Genomic DNA, 19662 nt, shown 5'->3' on the forward strand with positions numbered 1-19662 from the left:
GGCGTTAGAGACTCATCACATTCACTGCCTATTTCTGCCTATTAATATGACGACAATAAAACAATCACTGTTAAAAGCCCAGAACTTAAGGGCACCTGGGTGGCTCAGTCCGACTTCGGCTCAGGTCATGATCTCGTGGTGTGTGAGTTTGAGCCCCGTGTCAGGCTCTGTGCTGACAGCCCAGAACCTGGAGCCTGCTTCAGATTCTGTGTCTCCTCCTTTCTCTGCCCCTCCCATGCTCATGCTCAGTCTCTCTCTGCATCTCAATAATAAAATAAACATTAAAAAAAATAAAAAAATAAAATAAAAAGCCCGGAACTTAAACCTACCTTCACTTACTGTATAAGTCAGAAGAGTGAAGATGAGAGACGGAGAGAGGCGCAGGTGGTGCACATATCTCCCCTTGTCTTACAGGTTATGATTTTAGAAAGAAACAGCAAGCTGGTATTGAAATTTGAGGGAATGGGGAGGTTGGAATCCCCAGATCATACTATGGAATTAAACATTGTGGAAGTTGATAAAGAGCTGAAATGGAACAGTAGAGTAATTTTGAGGAGTAAACTGAAGAATATCAAGAAGAGTTTTTGTGGTCTGAGATACCCATATATGAGTATGCAGAGTCACACATTGAGCAAATAAGGTCTCATGGGCGTCATAGCACTTGGGGAGATTTGCTTAATGACTGGAATGTGACATGGAAAACATGGTCGGTCCTTCATTTATATATTCATTTATTAAGCCAACATGTATTGAATACCTATTACATATGCCAGGCACTAGGCTAGTCTCATGATATGGTAGACTGCTGCATGATTAAGTACATGTACCTAAAAGGTACAGCATTTTAGGTGGGAATCTTTTCCCAATCTTTTCCAAATTTATGAAAAGTCCATAACAGGTCAGGTGATTGATCTGGCAAACACACTGCTCTCAGGGTGTTATCTTAGGAGAGGCACCCCCTCTGTTGCCAAGAACTCATTCTTCTGTTAGAAGCTATGAGCCTGCAAAGTAGTTCCACTAAGGAAACCAAATTAGCTGTAATACTCCAAAGATATCCTTGTTTCAGTCATTAATGCCTTCCGTTTCTTTTGAATACAGGAGACTTTTGTTTATTTTCAAGCCCAAGTTATAAACCTTCTTTTTTTTCTATTACATAAGCCTCTTCTGTAACCAGTAAAGCATTTGAATATTTGTAGATGTCATGTGTATACTTTATAAATTGGCCCCTATAACAATCTAAAGTATTTATTATTATTTGTTTCATGATATAATCATATTTATTGGCTATCTGAATAGAATATTCAGCAATTCAACAAGCTTCTAAAAACGCTTTAGTGTCCTTAGTATGTTTTTAATTAAGAGCCCTCCTCCCCAACACTTTTATGTCATTTTTCCTATGATGTCTTTAATATATTTTCTTCGTATGTATTGTTGTTATTATTTTTTATTATCATTTTACTTTTTCGTAGTACTAGCCGTACTTTGGGCCCTAGATGTTGCCTTTAAAAATCAAACAGCTGTAAGAAGCTGTGATCTTTGTATGTAGAAGTCCGTGGTATTTCCCAGGAGCCATCTGCAAATCCTCAGCCACTGCCTGCTCTGCATAGGAGTCTGTGAGCCCGTGTTAACTCTTTGTCTGCTTGCTTGCAGGAGGAATGCCCGCTCCTGAGCAGGCCTCATTGGTGGAGGAGGGCCAGCCACAGACACGCCAGGAAGCTGCCTCCACTGGCCCAGGCATGGAACCCGAGACCACAGCCACCACTATTCTAGCTTCCGTGAAGGAGCAGGTACATCCTCTTGCTGGAATTTGCAATCAGTTCTTTCTTCAATGCCTTTAAAAATTAATCTTTGGATGTGTTTTAAATTTGTCTAACGTCCTTGATGCCTTCACGTTTTTTAATTATAAGGTGTTTACATCCCTGAGTACATTGGGATGACTGGCATGTAGAGCCGCTCCAGGTGCCAGTCAGAATCGGAACATGCAGGATACTTGTGCGTCTGCAAGTAAGGACAACATCGATGGTGATTGGTGTCTCTGTCTTTCCCACATCGCAGAGTGTGTGCATGCGCGCCAAGCTTTGTGAAGCGTAGTTTACGCTGCTGACTTTTCTGTCAGGGCTCTGGCATCCCGAGGCCTGTAGTATCCTTAGATATGTTGAACCTTCTAACATTTTCATGTAGGTATTCTATAGGGTTGTCTCTGTGATTTTTTTTGGACAAAGGCTATATTTGTTGTGTTTGTCTGAATCCAAGTATATTCATTTTGTGAGCTAGTGTTCTAAAACTTGTCAAACTGTGCCAGTTTGCTTCAATGTCATGTTTATGTTCAGTTTTTTAATAAAGGATACTATTTATCCTTCAAGTACAAGTAACCTCCTAAATTAGATCTTATCTGTTGTGCTTAGAGAAATTGGAACTCCTGCATTTAATTTCTTCAGATTTAAAAGCTTAATGAGGTAAATGTAAATTTAAAGCTCCACAGTTTTCTTTCCTGCCCCCTCCTTCAAAAATAAGACTCTTTCTGTTGGAAATAATTGAATAGTAATTTTTTTTTTTTAAATCTTATGGTTAAACCTCTGGTTCTTTTCTTCTCAAGAGTTATAAACTTAGATGTATATTTGCTGAAATATTTTTTAAAAAATCAATAGTTCAGATGACTGATTATGACAGAGAAGAAAGGAATATTCACTACCTCATTATTTCACTGTTTGCTATAACTTAAAGCTAGGTATGTAGAGTGAAAGAATACTCCAGAATGATATCTGACATTAGAGCTATGTTTTCAAGAAGAATTTCACAGCTGATTCTGGTAACAAGATATCAAAATATTTTCCATCCCCTTACTAAAATGTGAGGCTTTTAAAACATTCCACAAACTAATTTGAGAAGACACAAAAAATTGTTGTCAGTACTGTTTTCATTTTCCACCAAACTCTAGGTTATCCAAGCTTCTTTCACCTTTGAGGAGGAAAACAAAGGACTCTTTTCTTATTGTACTTCATAGTTGTCAAGATTTGACCCAAAGAGCTGTAAACTGAGGAGACTCTGATTTATTTAGAGCTGTTAGTGTATACCACATTTTGGTGGAACATGACAGTAAATTTATCAAAATGCCCAGAACTCACTTAAAGCTAGAAACTGTGTCCCATAAACATAGCTACAGGAACTTTGCATTTGTACTTTGAGACCACATACCTTGCATGTTGAATAAAATTGGAAGCCTATTATGATTTTGGCACTGGAATTCCTTGATGGCCTCACATGACTTGAGCATTTTATGTTTTGGTGATAAATAGTATTCTGAATGAATATTTTGTAGGAGATAGCAAGAAGGGTTCCTGTTTCTGAAGATAGCCAGAGGAATACAGGTATTTGTTATTTATTAGAAGAATTAAAATATATATCCCAGATTGTTTGTTTAGTAAGAGGATATACTCTACCCTTCTATTCTTGTTCTAAGAATTTGAATCCATTAATTTATGTTTGCAGTTTTCATTCTTAATTTCTTTTAAAATTGTTTGTCATCGCTCAGCACTCAGCATTTCGTTCAACCCAAGACACCGTATCCATGTCTCATTCCAAGACACTTACCTGATTTTAAAAAGCTAACTCAAGCTTCTGTGGGATTTTTGTGCTACCAGGCAAGATACTCTAATTTCTTTGTAGTTGAGGTAAAAATTTCTTAGGACTTTCCTAAAATGTCACTCCCTATCATCTGCCCAATGAGACAGAGTACAGAAAAGTTAGGAATAAGAAAACCAATTACTGTTTACCTTATATATATGATTTGAAAATAACTAGTCAGAATGCTACATTCTTAATTGTGTTAGATTCAAATGAAACAGTTAATGTTAGATTGTGTCCTTGATCATGTTTTATATCAAAAGAATAATATTCTTGGGTGGGATGTATAATTATTTAAAAAATAAAAGCCTCGCTACCATGCAACGTTCATGGCCATGGAGTAATAACATCAGCTTCTCTGTTGTCAAAGAAGAGACCTTGTTTGGTGGCAGCCATGTCTCAGGAAGGATGTTTCATTAGGGCACAGAAGGAAGAGACCCCTTCAGTGCAACTGAAGTGGCCCTGGTTCCTATCACTACTTTCCATGTGATCTTAGGAAGATTTCTTAACCTCTCTGTGTCTCAGTTTCTCATCTGTAAAGTGGTGATAATGATCCTGAAGATATTGAAGTAATCGTTGTAAAATGTTTACAGTGGTGCCTGGCACTTTCTAGTAAGTGCTCATGGTAAGGGCTAATATTACTATTTTCATCAGCATTTCTACCTAAGAAGAAAAGGTTCCTCTTAGGAGGATCTGGTGATTCTACTCTTAAGTATGTATCAGGATTCAGTGAATCTTCTTTGGACATGGATATGAAGACAAAACAACTTTCTGAATATTGAGCTGTGTTTATGCTGTGGTAGTATTTTACTTCTGCATGTCATTAAACTTTGAAAACTTCACCATGCTGGTCTCACAAACTAGAACTGCTTTATGTATGTATTATCAGAAATAGAGCATGTGAAAATAAATTTTATCTACATGGTGATTTAGTGCAACCCCATCATAATGTCAAGGCATTTGGTTAAAGAATTAGAGAGTAATACCTTTTAACACACACCTGAATGTTGAGAGGAAAAGTCTGGGTTCTTGAGTAAAGTACATCCAGGCCACTAAAACACCTCATACATACTTGCCCTGGGCCATTCACAGATAAGTAGTAGGGAAGGAAATAGCAAGCAACCAAAGCAATCTTGTTAACAAAGCATTAATCTCTTAATATCCAAAATCGGATTTTGGGTGTCATAAAAATATTTAAATCTTCCTCTATGGGGCCACACTTCCCCTAGGATCCCAAAGACATAACTGTTCCTTATTCCTTGACAGAATGCTAAGATGCATGTTCTCTCCCTTTTGTGAAGTAATAACCTTTCACATTGATTCGGTCACTTAGGTGCATACCTGTGCAGTTATAGAAAAAGTCCTTTTTGACAGATAGAAAGAAGGAATCTACTTCTGTTCAAGTTCTGCCTCTTTTGTGAAGCCATTTGCACCCCAGCTGAGGTCGGGTCTCTCTCCGCTTTATTCCACTGCTTTATATCCCTCTCTAGCACTTTATTCTACTGCTTTGACTCTTACTGTATGCTTCTTTGGATGATATAGTCAGCTATCTAAGGATAGAGCCATGTTTTATACAGTGTTTTACACATGTGTCACAGGCTACTCTCCCAACCCCTTTACTATATTAGGCTTGTAATAAATGATCGATCAGAAAGGGAGTGAATGAATAATACTGGCCCTCAGATTTCTTTGTCACCAATTAACTGTTCTGTGAAGATAATGGAACCTGCGGCCACATTCATAGAACACTGCTAAGCCAGAGAATCTCACAGGGAGCGCTTAGAAAACTAGTTACTCACCTGTGTATTTTTATCCTTCAGACAACTTGTATATATTCATACTGATCTAGGAATTAAATCTGATCTCTGCATGGAGCAAACTAAAATTTTATTTCCTGTTAATGGTTAGATAATGACATACGTGTTATAAATTTCGTCCCCCATCTGTCCAACTTAGCTGAAAATTAAGTGTACAGAATAGAAGGTTATGGTTATCTTGGTGATGTCACAAAATATCCACCATCATCATGCGTACCTGGTTATACAGGTAACCACCGAAGAAATCTCTTTCAGTTAAGGATCATGTTTTAAAAGAAATAAAAAATCATCCCATGGGAATAATAATGTGCTCCTTGAACTCAAATCTGAAATTACCTGAAGAGCCAAGTAAACATAAGCCACCAGTTGGCTGTAATCAAGATCAGCATTGGACAGGTTCTGTTATTGAACTCAACTCCCAATAAGGATCCAGTAGTCCACGATGAAAACAAGTCCTTTGTTGAAAACAAGGAATTTTTTTGCATCCTGAGAGTTTACAAATGTATGGCAAATTTAAGAATGGTCTGGTGTCTAGCTTAATGTCTTTTGCATAGTGAGGTAAAGAAATATGGCCAAATGTGGTGCCCTCAAAGGGCCCTGCCTCCTCCCATGAAAGCTTTAGACCTAAATGATTGATTTCACCTTGAAATGGGTGGTACATATTTGGATGCAAAAGAATTAGAATTTGATAAGACATTGGCTGCTCATCCAGAACTTTGCTGCCACCCCCTGCAACTTAGATGTGTCAGTGTGCTAACTTCACAGGCTCAAAGGAAACAGTGAGCCAAGGACCATGTACAGGCTATTGTTATCAATGGGAAGAGTATATTGTAGTTTTTTTTTTTTTTTTTTTTTTTAATTTTTTTTTTTCAACTTTTTATTTATTTTTGGGACAGAGAGAGACAGAGCATGAATGGGGGAGGGGCAGAGAGAGAGGGAGACACAGAATCAGAAACAGGCTCCAGGCTCTGAGCCATCAGCCCAGAGCCCGACGCGGGGCTCGAACTCACGGACCGCGAGATCGTGACCTGGCTGAAGTCGGACGCTTAACCGACTGCGCCACCCAGGCGCCCCTATTGTAGTTTTTATAACTGATAGGAAGTGATCTGGATTATAGAAACACTGTAAAAGACTATGTGGCCAATCATAGGGTTAACAAGTATATTTCATAGCTCTATATAGGATGCAAATTGATTTGCATTCTGTAGATCATGCATAATTACATTATTACATTCTTTCATCTTCTGTCATAACAGTTGCTTGCATAATTGAGACCTCTATTTGAACTTGGCCATACTCAGGCACTCTAACCTCCATTCTACTGTTCCCTCAAACCACACTCTTATTTTTGGCTTCTGATTTAAGAAGTTTGAAAACCACATTTAAGGTTGAGGCCAATCCAGATAGCATGAAATTGTAAGCACAGAACAGATTTGGTAAAACATGCTCATTTTACATATACGTTTCTTAACTCTGGTAAAGTCCTAAATTAGATAGTGTATATACTTCTTTTGTTGCCTTTGGTGAGTTAAAATTGCAATGTTCATTACTTGTGAGGCTCTCAGAGAGAAGCCTCAAAACAATATTTTCTGACTTCAGTGAAAATTTCAATTCTGCCTTCAGTGTGTCCATATTAATGTAGGTGATACTTAAATATCAAAGAGTGAAATGAGAGTCATTAAAGATCCTTAATTTTTGAAGATAAAATAAGGAAATTTGGAGCCAACTGTGCCCTATTGATATTACTTCATTTTTACATGGATATGTTAGCTTCAGTAATTACACACCCTTCCTGTATGGCAGAATGCCCAGAACTGAACAAATTCCAGTGCAATTATTTACTTTATTCCTTCGAAACTGAAACAACTCAACTGTTGTGCACCTGCCTTTGCAACTTCCTTTTATTTGGTCCCTAAGTTTATTTACAATAAAATCATTCTCTCTGACACACTTCAAACACATGCAGAAGACAGAATTTTTATTTCAGCTGTAAACAAGCATAGTTTTTTGCTTAGCTAAAAGCACTGTAAGAACAATGCCTAAAACTTGGCATTTTTCCTGTGGTAACTTAGTAATTGCTCCTACTGGTAACTGGATTATTCTGGCGATTGTAATTACCACATAATGTATAGTGAAGTCTTCCATGCCTGAACTGCATCATCAAACACAAGGTAAGATTGGATCTTTTCTTAATGATTTCTGTGGGATCATCAAATTTGAAAGCGTTATCTCCTTAATATTATGGCAGTGTGGTTCAAGATGAGGTCAGGTGGTAGAGTACCTGTGATACTGTTCAGCCTGGATTCAAAAATTCTGAACCCCGAGACTTGCTTCTCAGATCAGTCTTCTTTAAGTGTGCTGTGGTCAGACTGTAACATTTCTCTTCCATGTGTTCATGGTGTAGGGTATCCTTCACTTCAGGTGTCTCTGTGGTTAAGGAATACAACTGAGTATGGCCAACAGCTTTATTCATTATGTGAGTGTATGCAAAAAAAAATTGTCCACAGCAAGATAAAAAATTAGATTGCCAAGTTAGCTAGCAACAGTTATATCCCTTTTGTGATGGCCTGATAAATGATCAGCTGGACCTATTGGCAAAGTTCTCCAGTCTTAAATGTCTCAGGAGTGCATCCTGAGTAACTATTTGTTCTATTTGAGTCGGTTGGAGACTCTTTTTAGGTTTATTGGGTGCTGTAGGTTTTGTTTGTTTTGTTTTGGGGTGCTTTGCTTTGTTTTGATGTGAAGAGTTCTTAAATTCCAGGAATTTGAACAGGCTCAGTCTGGCTTTGCACACATAGCTATATCACATATGTAGACATGAAATACATAGTAGGTGCCTAAAAATACTTACTGTATTAATGAACTGGGAATGTAAAAATGCTCAAGATCCCCCTGTAGTTAGCTTTAGTGCTTGCTTTTAACTAAGTAAAAAATATCCATGGAAAGCCTCCTGTAAACAAAACACTCTGTCCAGGAAAGGGAGGGAGGGAGGGAGGGATGGTAAGCTGGTCTACAAAGATGATCTGTTCCGTATAGTTGCCACCTCAGAAGAATGCAGAGGCACAAACCATATTGTATACTTTATGTGCAGTAATTGGCAAGTATGAATATTCATTTATGGAACCACAAAATCCAAGAATGTGTGTTTTTGCCCCCTTTTTTATTTAAGCAGGTTATAGATATGTATTGTATTGAATCAGTTTTATGTAAATTTGTTAGACATTTTTAACTTCAATTTTTGCCATTGAATTAGCATTACCTTTCGTTTACATTTGAAAGTAATGCAGTATTTTTCAGTATTTGCAGTATTTATTAACACTTAAAGCTAACCCTGACTTTGTATGTTTAAAATGATAATTTCCTTTTCACTTGAATAACAGTTCCTGTTCAGAGTTAAATTATGAATATATGGAATATTTTTTCCCCTGTACATGCAAAGTTGATGCTATTAAAGTTGAAATGAGTGACTGCTGAGTTGGTGAGATTAAATGGATGACAGGATCATTCAGCATTGCATTCTCTGCACTGCGTGATCGTTTTTCTTTTTAGAATCATTTCTGGAGAGAAAAATATTTTAGAAATATTCTTTTCCCCTCAGGTGTAACCCTGCAGTTACTCCATAGCTATAGCAAAATAGTCTATCTTCATGTTGAAGTGCTCTCGATTTCTAAATTGCCGTTTTTGTTACTTTTGCAGAAATGGGTCCATATGGTCTTGCTGCATCTGTTTATATGTTAGGAATGTATTGTTTCCAAAGTGATCAGATCTGCTTGTACCTCAGCAAAGTAATTTAGGTTATGATTATTGCATTTTAGACATTCCTAAGAAAAATCATTTAAAACGTATAGTTTTTTTTTTTTCCAAGTAGTTCAAAGATAAATCTATGTCTTCGCTTAGAGAATCTTTAGAGTTTTTATGCACTCAAACCTTTATACAGGGGTTGCATGTAATAGAAACAGTCTGCAAGCAAATTGAAAGAGCACATTATTGAAACTTGGAGACAAATGCATGTTATGCAATTCTGTATAAGTTATATTTCAGATATGAATGTGGCTATCATAAATTGAAAGATAGTTTTCTTAGAATTGAAATCTCTTGACTGTTGAAAGAAATTGTAATTTTCCTTTAAAAATTGGAGTTCAAGGTATGTTTTAATGTATAGGCTACTTAATTTATATTTTAATTTGCAGACTTTTTTTTTATTTATTTATTTTTTTTTTTTTAAATTTTTTTTTTCAACGTTTATTTATTTTTCGGACAGAGAGAGACAGAGCATGAACGGGGGAGGGGCAGAGAGAGAGGGAGACACAGAATCGGAAACAGGCTCCAGGCTCTGAGCCGTCAGCCCAGAGCCCGACGCGGGGCTCGAACTCCCGGACCGCGAGATCGTGACCTGGCTGAAGTCGGACGCTTAACCGACTGCGCCACCCAGGCGCCCCTAATTTGCAGACTTTTATATATGAAAATTCCCACAGAGAAGCATGACATCAGAAAAGTATTCATTGTGTGGTATCATTGTCCATAATAGGAATATATCTGATTTGCAAGTTTTCCTAAGATCATTCCTAAAGCCTGAATCAAGATAAAGGTCCTTAGCCACTGCATAGGGCCTTTTATTAAGCTGTTCTAGGGGAATTGATGCTTACTATTTTAACTTTATATTCAAAAACTAAGGACTGGGGCACCTGCGTGGCTCAGTCAGTTAAGCGTCTGACTTCGGCTCACATCATGATCTTGAGGTCTGTGAGCTCGAGCATCGCGTCGGGCTCTGTGCTGACAGCTCAGAGCCTGGAGCCTGCTTCGGATTCTGTGTCTCCCTGTCTGTCTCTGCCCCTGCCCTGCTCGCGCTCTCTCTCCTTCTCAAAAACAAATAAACATAAAAAATAAATTAATAGTAATAATAATAATAACTAAAGAGTAAGCCTGCCTTGCCCAAGTGCAGAGTAAATTGACACCTCCTTATTTCATTTGTGACCTTAGCTACCTCATATGTTTCTTGCTTTAAAGCTATAATTGTTGTAAGGAGAGAAGCTCACTGGAGTTTTCCCATTGCCCCATTTTCTCCTCTGTTTCTTAATAAGGTGAATACTGTTTTCTTTATATAATGTAAGCTCTTAACAGCAGGATCTTTATTTTTCTTTTATTTCAGTTAGCAAAGTATAATGAAACAAGTGAATTCTTATTAAATTATTTTGTAGAAAAATGTATCTTAGTAATTGCTGCTGTTAGCATTATTTTAAGCAGATTGATTAGAAGATTTGATGGTCTGTAGGTAAGAATAGGAAGCATATTTGTGTAACTATGCATACCGAACAGAATGCTGTTACATGTAGCTTCTTTGATTTGTACTACAGAATAAGGAAAACCTATTTTACTAATATGAAACCATTTTATTTGGGTGAATTTTTTTTTTTTTAATTTCTGAACCCTTGATAAAACTTTTGATTTTCCATAAAAAACGATGAAGAACTCACTCTGTTGTCAGAGTTAGAGCTCTCCTAATGTGAGGCCAGTAGAACAGGTTTGAGAAGAATGGTCAGTGCATCATCCATGTCAGGTCTGCCTTTTTGTGATCACAAAGACCAACCCCCCCCCCCCCCCCCGTTGCTTTACTGGTTTTGCCACTTGTTCGAATAGCCAGACTGCTATTTCTTCTCTCCCTACCATCACCACTATTACCACCACTACAACTGGAAACCAATGAAAAACTTAGGAAAGATATTGTCATAAGGATAGCTTCTAAGAATCCATGAACTCTATGGAATAGAAATCTATTAGGAGACTAATAGCTAACATTTATTATTACTTACTATGTGCCAGGCATTTTGCTAAGTGCTTTGCATTGAGGATCTCCTATATTCCTTATCCCAACCTAACGAGTTGATGCTTTGAAAATCTTTTTTTTCTTTTTCTTTTTTCTTTTTTTCTTTTTTTTTCTTTTTTTGGCCATTGAACATATCTGATCCAAATGTCTTTGTTCCATGCATTTTCCCTCCTCAATAGATTTGGTGGGAAATATATAATTTTAAGCGATACAGGTAAATTGTTTTAGTAAATTGTTTTTAACCCTTAAATTAGCCACGGCATTTTCTGTTGCTTTTAACCTAAAACCCTGAATTATTCAGAGAGTTGTTATTGCCCCTGTTTACAGGGAAACTGAAACTCAGGAAGGTTGATTAATTTGCCCAAACTTACACAGTGAATAAGTAGGGAATCTAGGATTCACAGGAAATTATGTTACAGAGATGTTTACTAGACAGTTAAAATCTGCAGTGGAGTCAATAAAGAGAAGAATGGACACAGAGGAAAAGTGAGTCATTGGCAGTGACAAGATTGTTTGAGTGGTTATCTTGGAATATGAAGGAAAAGAGCAAAAAGGATATGATAAATGCTAGTAGACATGGAGCCTATAGAAAATAAATCTAACATAAGCATTATGAATGTTCTCAGTAAACATTTTAGAGTAGCTAGAACAGAAGCAATAGTTAAATATAATTTTAAAATGTTTTTTCTAAGCAAAAAGTAAAGCTGTGAGTGTACTCAGGGGTTATCACATTCCAGGCATCACCTATGGAAAAGAGATTAGTCTAGAAATAACCTTGACAAAATTTTGTATTTACAAAGATATAGGAGAAAAAAAAAACTAAGAATCCAGATTAAAAAAAGCAATTTATCTGCAAAAGATAAAATCAGACTGAGATCTAGCTTTGCTGAAACAGTAGATATAAGAAGAGCATAGAGCAATGTGTTTAGAGTGTTGAAGGGAATTTTTTTTTTAATCCAATCCAAGAGTTTTACACAGGGCTAAATTATCTAATGTGTGAAGGATTAAACAGATATACTCAGACATTCAGGGTCTTATGAGATACAGTCACCCTTGCACCCTGGTATCCTTTTGATAATTGAAGATGTGTTTTCTTCAGAAAGTCCCCAAATTTCAGACTCAGGAATGAGAAATTCATGTTACAAAATAAGTAGTGCATCTTTCCTTACTTAAGATTCCAATCCAAGAATCAAGGGTTATTACATGTTAGCAGTTAGATTTTGCAGTTTCTCTTGTACTCTTCTGTTTCCTGTGGTCCACAAGCTACATACTCCTTCAAGTAGTGCAGATGGATGTGTTAATCTGGTGACCACCACTATAGGCCATTGTTTATTCTGATTCACTTTTGATAATAGCAGCTAAACTGCTTACATGTTTTAATTTTTTTTTTTTAACCTTTATTTATTTTTGAGACAGAGCATGAACGGGGGAGGGTCAGAGAGAGCGAGACACAGAATCTGAAACAGGCTCCAGGATCTGAGCTGTCAGCACAGAGCCTGACGCGGGGCTCAAACCCACAGACCGCGAGATCACGACCTGAGCTGAAGTCGGACGCTTAACCGACTGAGCCACCCAGGCGCCCCAAAACTGCTTACATGTTTTAGGTACTCCACAGGGAGAACACCCAGTCAATGCAGAATTTCATTTAGAAATTCAATGTCGGGCATCTAGGTGGCTCAGTTGGTTAAACGTCTGACTGTTTTTTGTTTGTTTTGTTTTGTTTTTAAGTTTATTTATTCTGAGAGAGAGAGGGAGGGAGGGAGGGAGGGAGGGAAGGAGGGAGGGAGGGAGGGAGGGACAGGGAAAATCCCAAGCAGGCTCTGTGCTGGTAGAGCAGAGCCCGACACAGGACTTGAACTCAAAATCCTGAAATCACGACCTGAGCTGAAACCAAGAGTCAAGGCACTCATCTGACTGAGCTACCCAGGCACCCCAAACATCCAGCTCTTGATTTCAGCTCAGATCATGATTTCACAGTCCTGAGATCCTTAGGCTGCAGCACTGGGCATGGAGCCTGCTTGAGATTCTCTCTCCCTCTTCCTCTGCCCCTCCCTTGTTTTTGTGAGCATGCACACATGCTCTCTCTCTTCGCATAAATAAATAAACAAACAAACAAACAAACAAATAAATAAATAAATAGAATTGAATAAAATTAAAATAAAATTCGGCGGCACTTTTCATTGTCACAGCATGTAAGATGTTTTGCAACCTGTAAACTTCTATTGAATGACTTGAGTCATGATTTGTTGGCTTATTGAATTTGCAAAGACCCCCCCCCCCCCCCCCCCAAAAAAAAGTCTCGAGTTTGAGCTGGGAACAAATTCCTATTCCTGTTATCATCTTCCGTTGACCTATGAGTATTATTTTAATTGTGCTTAAAATATCAATGTTGGTAATATGCTCTTAGTTATATTAAGATACATACTCAGAAAAGTCTTGTAAGGAAATTCCCAAAGGCGTTCTGGAGTACAAAGGATAGGATTTGTATCCTTAACACTGGACAAGGTAAGGATCAGGAGATTAGCAGATACCTGTTGAATGAATGAATAAAACGAAGGTGATCTGTGCAAAGTAATTACAAATGAATAACGAAAAACAAGGTGGGGGGAAAGGGGAGATATTTGATATTAACAGATAATTGATGACAGAAGGAATATAAATGACATATACATATGACATAATTTTCTTACCTCACTAGTAATCACAGAAATATGAATTAAAATAATGGGGAGGCATCTGGGTGGCTCAGTCGGTTAAGCATCCGACTTTGGCTCAGGTCATGATCTCACGGTCCATGAGTTCAAGCCCCGCATCAGGCTCTGTGCTGACAGCTCAGAGCCTGGAGCCTGCTTCAGATTCTGCATTCCTCTCTGTGCCCCTCCTCTGATCGCTCGTGCGCTTGCTCTCTCTGTCTCTCAAAAGTAAATAAACATTAATAAGAATAATGGAATATATCTGCCTATTATATTAGTAACAGTTAAAACAGTGTAAGTGTTGTGATGTTGGCAGTTTCACGTAGTATTGATGAGAGTAAATTGGCACAACCGTTTTGGAAACACTTTAATGATCTGTAGTAAAGGCATTAAAGATGTTTGCGTCTTTGGCTCAGTAATTCCAATTCTAGGGATCCAGTCTAAAGAAATATTTACTGTTAACACAAATATATTAATCATAGTGATGTTTCTAATATCTAAAAATTGGCAACAGCCTAATATCCCAATATGAGTAAAATGATTATATAATAGTGTATGTATATGATGGGGTTTGCACAGCCTTTAAAAATCACATTTTTAAAGAATTTTTAATGATGTGGGGGGAAGAGTTCACAATACAACTATATGTTATAGAATCTTGCTATGCAAATACATATTCATGTATATAAACACACATGTGCACTTATTAATAAAACAGGAGATACTCCTGAAGGTTATGTAAGAATCTTCAGATGCTTTCCCCTTTGTATTTTCCAAATTTCTTACAGAACACATGTTGTGCTTAATAAAAATTCTAAAGCCACAAAATAATAGAATCTAGGAGGGAGAAAGCCTTTATAAAAATTATCGTAAAAAAGTTACTACAGACTATGGTTGACAGAGAAGGAAAGAAAAGATGTTTATATAACTTATAAAATGTGGAAAACTTGTCAGATGAAGCATGGTTGAAATGGAAAATTTTGCATGACTAGCAATCTTCAGATCCAGAAAGGTATAATGGCAGTGATTAAGAGCAGGAGCTCCCACTTCTACCCCTGGCTATGATGTGTGACTTTGAACTTTGGGTGGAGGCTCCTGTGTCCTCATAATGGTTCCAATCTTACTAAAATAGCAAGTACTCAATATAACATTTACTACAGTTGTTATCCTTGAGAAGGTAGAAAGGTTTTGGAAGCGCAGTGATCTAGCCTGGGGCCACTTAGGAGGGACCTGGATCCAGAATGAGAAATACTCAAAGGGAGATGCCCAGGCTAAGATGTGGCCCATGGAAGGGGTTCCAAGCAGAGGACCAAGCTGAGGTTACATGCCTAAGGACCCTTATGTCATCATGCTGATGAAGCTAGTTGGAGGGGTCAATGTCTGTCTGGATCCGTAGAGATAAAGGTTATGTCATCTTAATATAATTTTGCAAATTCAACTCTTTACGGCTATCTTTAGAGTATATTCGGAAATCTCATTAAGAAATTCCTCAGATACATCTTTACCAGTTGCCTTGGAGGGAATTCTAGCAAGTATCATTAAGTAAGAGAAGGAAGATGCAAAGAAGTATATAAAATATCCATTTTTTTGGACTGCCCCCCTCCAGGATATAAATTTCAAGGATGCTTTCCACTTTATTCCAGAGTTTTAGAATAGTGTCTGATACTAATCAGCTCTCAGTACTTATAGAAAATACACACTTGTTCAAAATGTTTGACTAATCATGGAAAACAAGTAGGGAATAAAACACAAGTACGCTAGTGCACATCATCGCATTAATTACCTAGGAAAGGTGAAGGAGGAAGTAGGAACCCCTCCCTAGAACACAGAGTAGGAGGGGCATATCCAAAGTAAATAGTTTCTTCATGATGTGTTTAGGACAGCTTGTACCTGATTACTTTTTCCTTGCTATTAGGAAAATCAGTCTTGCAGAAAATCAGTAGTCCAAAGAGATTGTTCAGAAATGATGTTTTTTTCTAAAGTGTAATGGTGGTCCTTGCACCTTAACTGGAACCACATGACACTTTGGGTTCTCCTGTGTGACACGAAGATATCAGCAACTCCACCCAACAGCCTAGTGACAGAAGAATAACTACATCTTGAAATGAGGTCATACATTTTTGTGGGGGGTGGGGGTCAGTCTGTACTGTCATGATTATATTTTCTACCTTTTAAATGCTTCCCGCTATATTCTCATTGAAAATATAGCTTTAGTGAGTCATGTCTAAACCTGAAGAAATCCTGTGCTTTTACAAAGGAGTTGAGAATTTGTCACTGCTGTGATGGTCCATACCCCTAATCTGTTCTCACCTTCCATAACCCGGATATAGTCCAAAACCAGTTGGAATCACTTGGACTGATTTATTTAACCTGGAAGAACTCACATTGGTATATTCTAAACGTTCCTTTATGACATATTCCTGCACAAAAAGGTAAATGTAATAATTATGACTGCTTACTTTATGACTAGAGCAATGCAAAAAATAAGGAGCTATATCCAATACAGTCCTTGTGTCTGACAAATACCACCCCAATTTCAAAGTCCTTTACCCCAGACAGAGTAGAAATATACCAAAAAATGAGTACGTTGGCCACAAAATATTGCAAAGCACAAGAACCAGTTTGGTATTCTGTGGCTGTTTTAGCTAGCATGTTGACTGGTTTTTAAACATCTTGAGGAAACCATGTTCATCATTACAAATACCTTGACAGCTCCAAAAATAATGGCAAATGGCCACCTAAGAGCCTAGGCCAGGCAGTGGGTCTGGGGTACCAGTCAGGAGAACTGAGCCAAAAAAGCACGGGTCCCTCCTGTTAACACTTCACTGGGATATTTTGGAAGGTGTTCCACGTAGGCTGATCATGATCATCCCATTAGCCAAGGTATCCTCTCAGCCAGCAAGCCTGCACCTAGGATCCTCTAGAAGAGGCACACAGAGCCCTCTGAGCTTCGTTCTGTCCTGAGGACATCACTTTACCCTAGTGAATATTTTTTTTTTCAATGTTTGTTTATTTTTGGGACAGAGACAGAGCATGAACGGGGGAGGGGCAGAGAAAGAGGGAGACACAGAATCGGAAACAGGCTCCAGGCTCTGAGCCATCAGCCCAGAGCCTGACGCGGGGCTCGAACTCACGGACCGCGAGATCGTGACCTGGCTGAAGTCGGACGCTTCACCGACTGTGCCACCCAGGCGCCCCCCTAGTGAATATTTTTAAATGAGGTTATCCTCATTATTATTTATGATAAGAATCTGATAATCCTAACATCAGGGAGCTCTTACAGAATTTCAGTGTATTCTTCTAAAGATTTCAGTTGTTTCAAAATTCATCTTGGTACAGTGGGAAGAATGTAGGCATTGATGTCCAGCCAACCTGGCTCACATCCAGACTTCTACAAATAACTTTATGATATTGGGCAGGCCCTCATAGCCTGTTGCCCCCTCTGAACAATTAGAATAATAATGTATAGTTTGTTGGTTGTATATTTAAAATGCAAATAATGCTTGGTACTTAATTAGGTGGTCAAGTCCCTCTGTAGAAGCAGAGCTATCTGAGGTGTTTTATGAATATTGACACTTTATCTTTTGGGAGGTTTTTCAGTGATAAAGCTGACATTGAAATCTAGTTGCTCTTGAAATTGCTATAGCAAAATGAAGCCACCCACCCAGTATAGTGTATTGTTTACTGTGTTGCTCTTTATTTCCTGCAGAGCATTAAATTTATTTTCCATCTTTATCTACCAGAAATCTTTAACTCCCAATCTTCCAGTTTTGTTTGGTGAGCTGAGAAAATCCCCATTTGTTTCCTACTAGAACCTGCCTTAGGATTTCTTCTTACCTGAAATGCATTTGAACATTATGTAGTCTAAAATGATGTAATATGATTGTTCCATAAGCGCTCTCTGCCGGATCTGAGAAACCATTAATTGTTTTGAGAATATGAGCTGTGGCTGGGTAGAAGCATTCACAGTGCAGGATGGTGTGCTCAAGCAATTTGGTGTGTTCCAGGTATTAAAACCATCATAGGGAGATGGATAATGTTCTGTTTTGAACCCCTTAAAGATGATTCCCAAGTTACCATATTGGAAAGAATCCAGAGGAATTATTTCTTGGAAGGTTTTAATATTTTCAGTTTTTAATATTAGGTCACAAGTGCCCTGTAATATTCAATAAGTCTTTGTAAGACATGTCCACAATTCCTGGCAGACAGGTGGCAGATATAAGAAAAGATAAAACACTACAAATAAAATGAACACCAAACTCTGGACGTAGCAGTTCTGAATTGTGTTTCTTACTGAGCGCTAACGAATACTGCTCTGATGCTGTGGCATTCAGTGAGTATCTTATTCACCAACCATCAATTATTGACAGTTCCTAATTGTCAATATTTATTGAGTACAGTGTGATAATAAGTACTTTGTACATATCATCTCCTGTATCCTCACAACCGTCCTATAATAAGTCTCTTGCTGTTATTTATAAGCCTTGGTTTACCAATAAGGAAGCTGAGTCATAAGGGAGTTTGTGAAACCCAAGTCCTCCAGAATCATCCACAGCAGAATTCTTTGTTCCTAGAATGGGACCTGCTGCATAAAAGGTACTCAGTTGATATTTGTTTGATACCAATCTGGTTAGAATCCAGAGACTAACAAAAGATTCAGTTCCAGGAGAATACCTGACCCTAAAGCCTACAGCCTGAATTACTTCATTTTTCTGCTCCTCTCCTCCTTCAGTCAGCCCTATATTAGACCAAAATTGAAGACAAGACCGCAGCCCTCAAGATGCACAATCCAGTGAAGATGGTTACAAACCAATAAAGGGTTGTATATGTTTCCTAAGCTTCAGAATAAGAGTTGAGGAAGGTAGGCACTAAAATAGCTCTGTCATAAATATGTGTTCCCTTGGCTTCAGGTTTAGCTGCTATAATGAGACATCATAATAGTGTGGCCTAAACAAGATGGAAATCGAGTCTCTCTCATGAAACATTCCAGAGAGTAGTGGTCCAGAGCTAGCCAAAGCAGCTTTGCCATGTGGTTGCCTTCTCTGGGTCTGAGGTGGCTCAGTTCTCATTAGGATCTGGCTGACAGGTAGCAGTAAAGAACCAGGGGAACATACACGCATTCCTTTTGGAGAACATGGTCTAGACGACACTTGTTCTTCACAGCAAGCTGCGTCCAAAGCTGGGAACACATGCGCCAGTTAAGCAACAATGAGATCGGTGAAAATGATTCTTAATAGCCAGCAGTCCCCTTGGGAAGAGTAGGGGTGCTCTGGCACCTGGGCCTTGTTGCTCCTCAGCTCTTTTCCACCTGCCTTACTGTACCTTCCTTTAGATTAGCATTAGACTGGGCTGTGCCTTGCTGGGTGTTTCATGGTAGGTCCATAAAGGACCAGAATCAGAATCATTACACTGATGATTATGTTTTCTGAGAGATGGTTTTGTTTCTCTATTTAACATTAGTAACAAAGAGGTGCTATGGAGAATATGGTTCCCTTGTATTCTCAGTAACTTTTTATTTTATTTTATTTTATTTTTTTATTTTTTTTTAAATTTTTTTTTTTCAACGTTTATTTTATTTTTGGGACAGAGAGAGACAGAGCATGAACGGGGGAGGGGCAGAGAGAGAGGGAGACACAGAATCAGAAACAGGCTCCAGGCTCTGAGCCATCAGCCCAGAGCCCGATGCGGGGCTCGAACTCACAGA

At 38.2% G+C, this 19662-nt stretch overlaps 1 protein-coding gene across 10 annotated transcripts in view; it reads left to right on the top strand.

Moving 5' to 3' along the window:
* Nucleotides 1-19662, top strand: part of PKP4 (plakophilin 4) — a 241491-nt gene that overhangs the window by 77527 nt on the left and 144302 nt on the right. For 8 of the 10 annotated variants that reach the window (XM_030325382.1, XM_030325380.2, XM_032594411.1 and 5 more), the window contains exon 2: nt 1651-1787. In XM_030325382.1, the coding sequence (XP_030181242.1) occupies nt 1656-1787 (132 nt within the window). In that variant the 5' untranslated portion in view covers nt 1651-1655. Of the gene's footprint in view, nt 1-1650; nt 1788-1925; nt 2005-7592; nt 7613-19662 lie in introns of those variants that run through there. The other 2 variants (XM_030325386.1, XM_030325387.1) reach the window with 2 other exon arrangements.

The sequence above is a fragment of the Lynx canadensis genome, chromosome C1 (genome assembly GCF_007474595.2).
Source record: "Lynx canadensis isolate LIC74 chromosome C1, mLynCan4.pri.v2, whole genome shotgun sequence".
NCBI lineage: Eukaryota > Metazoa > Chordata > Mammalia > Carnivora > Felidae > Lynx > Lynx canadensis.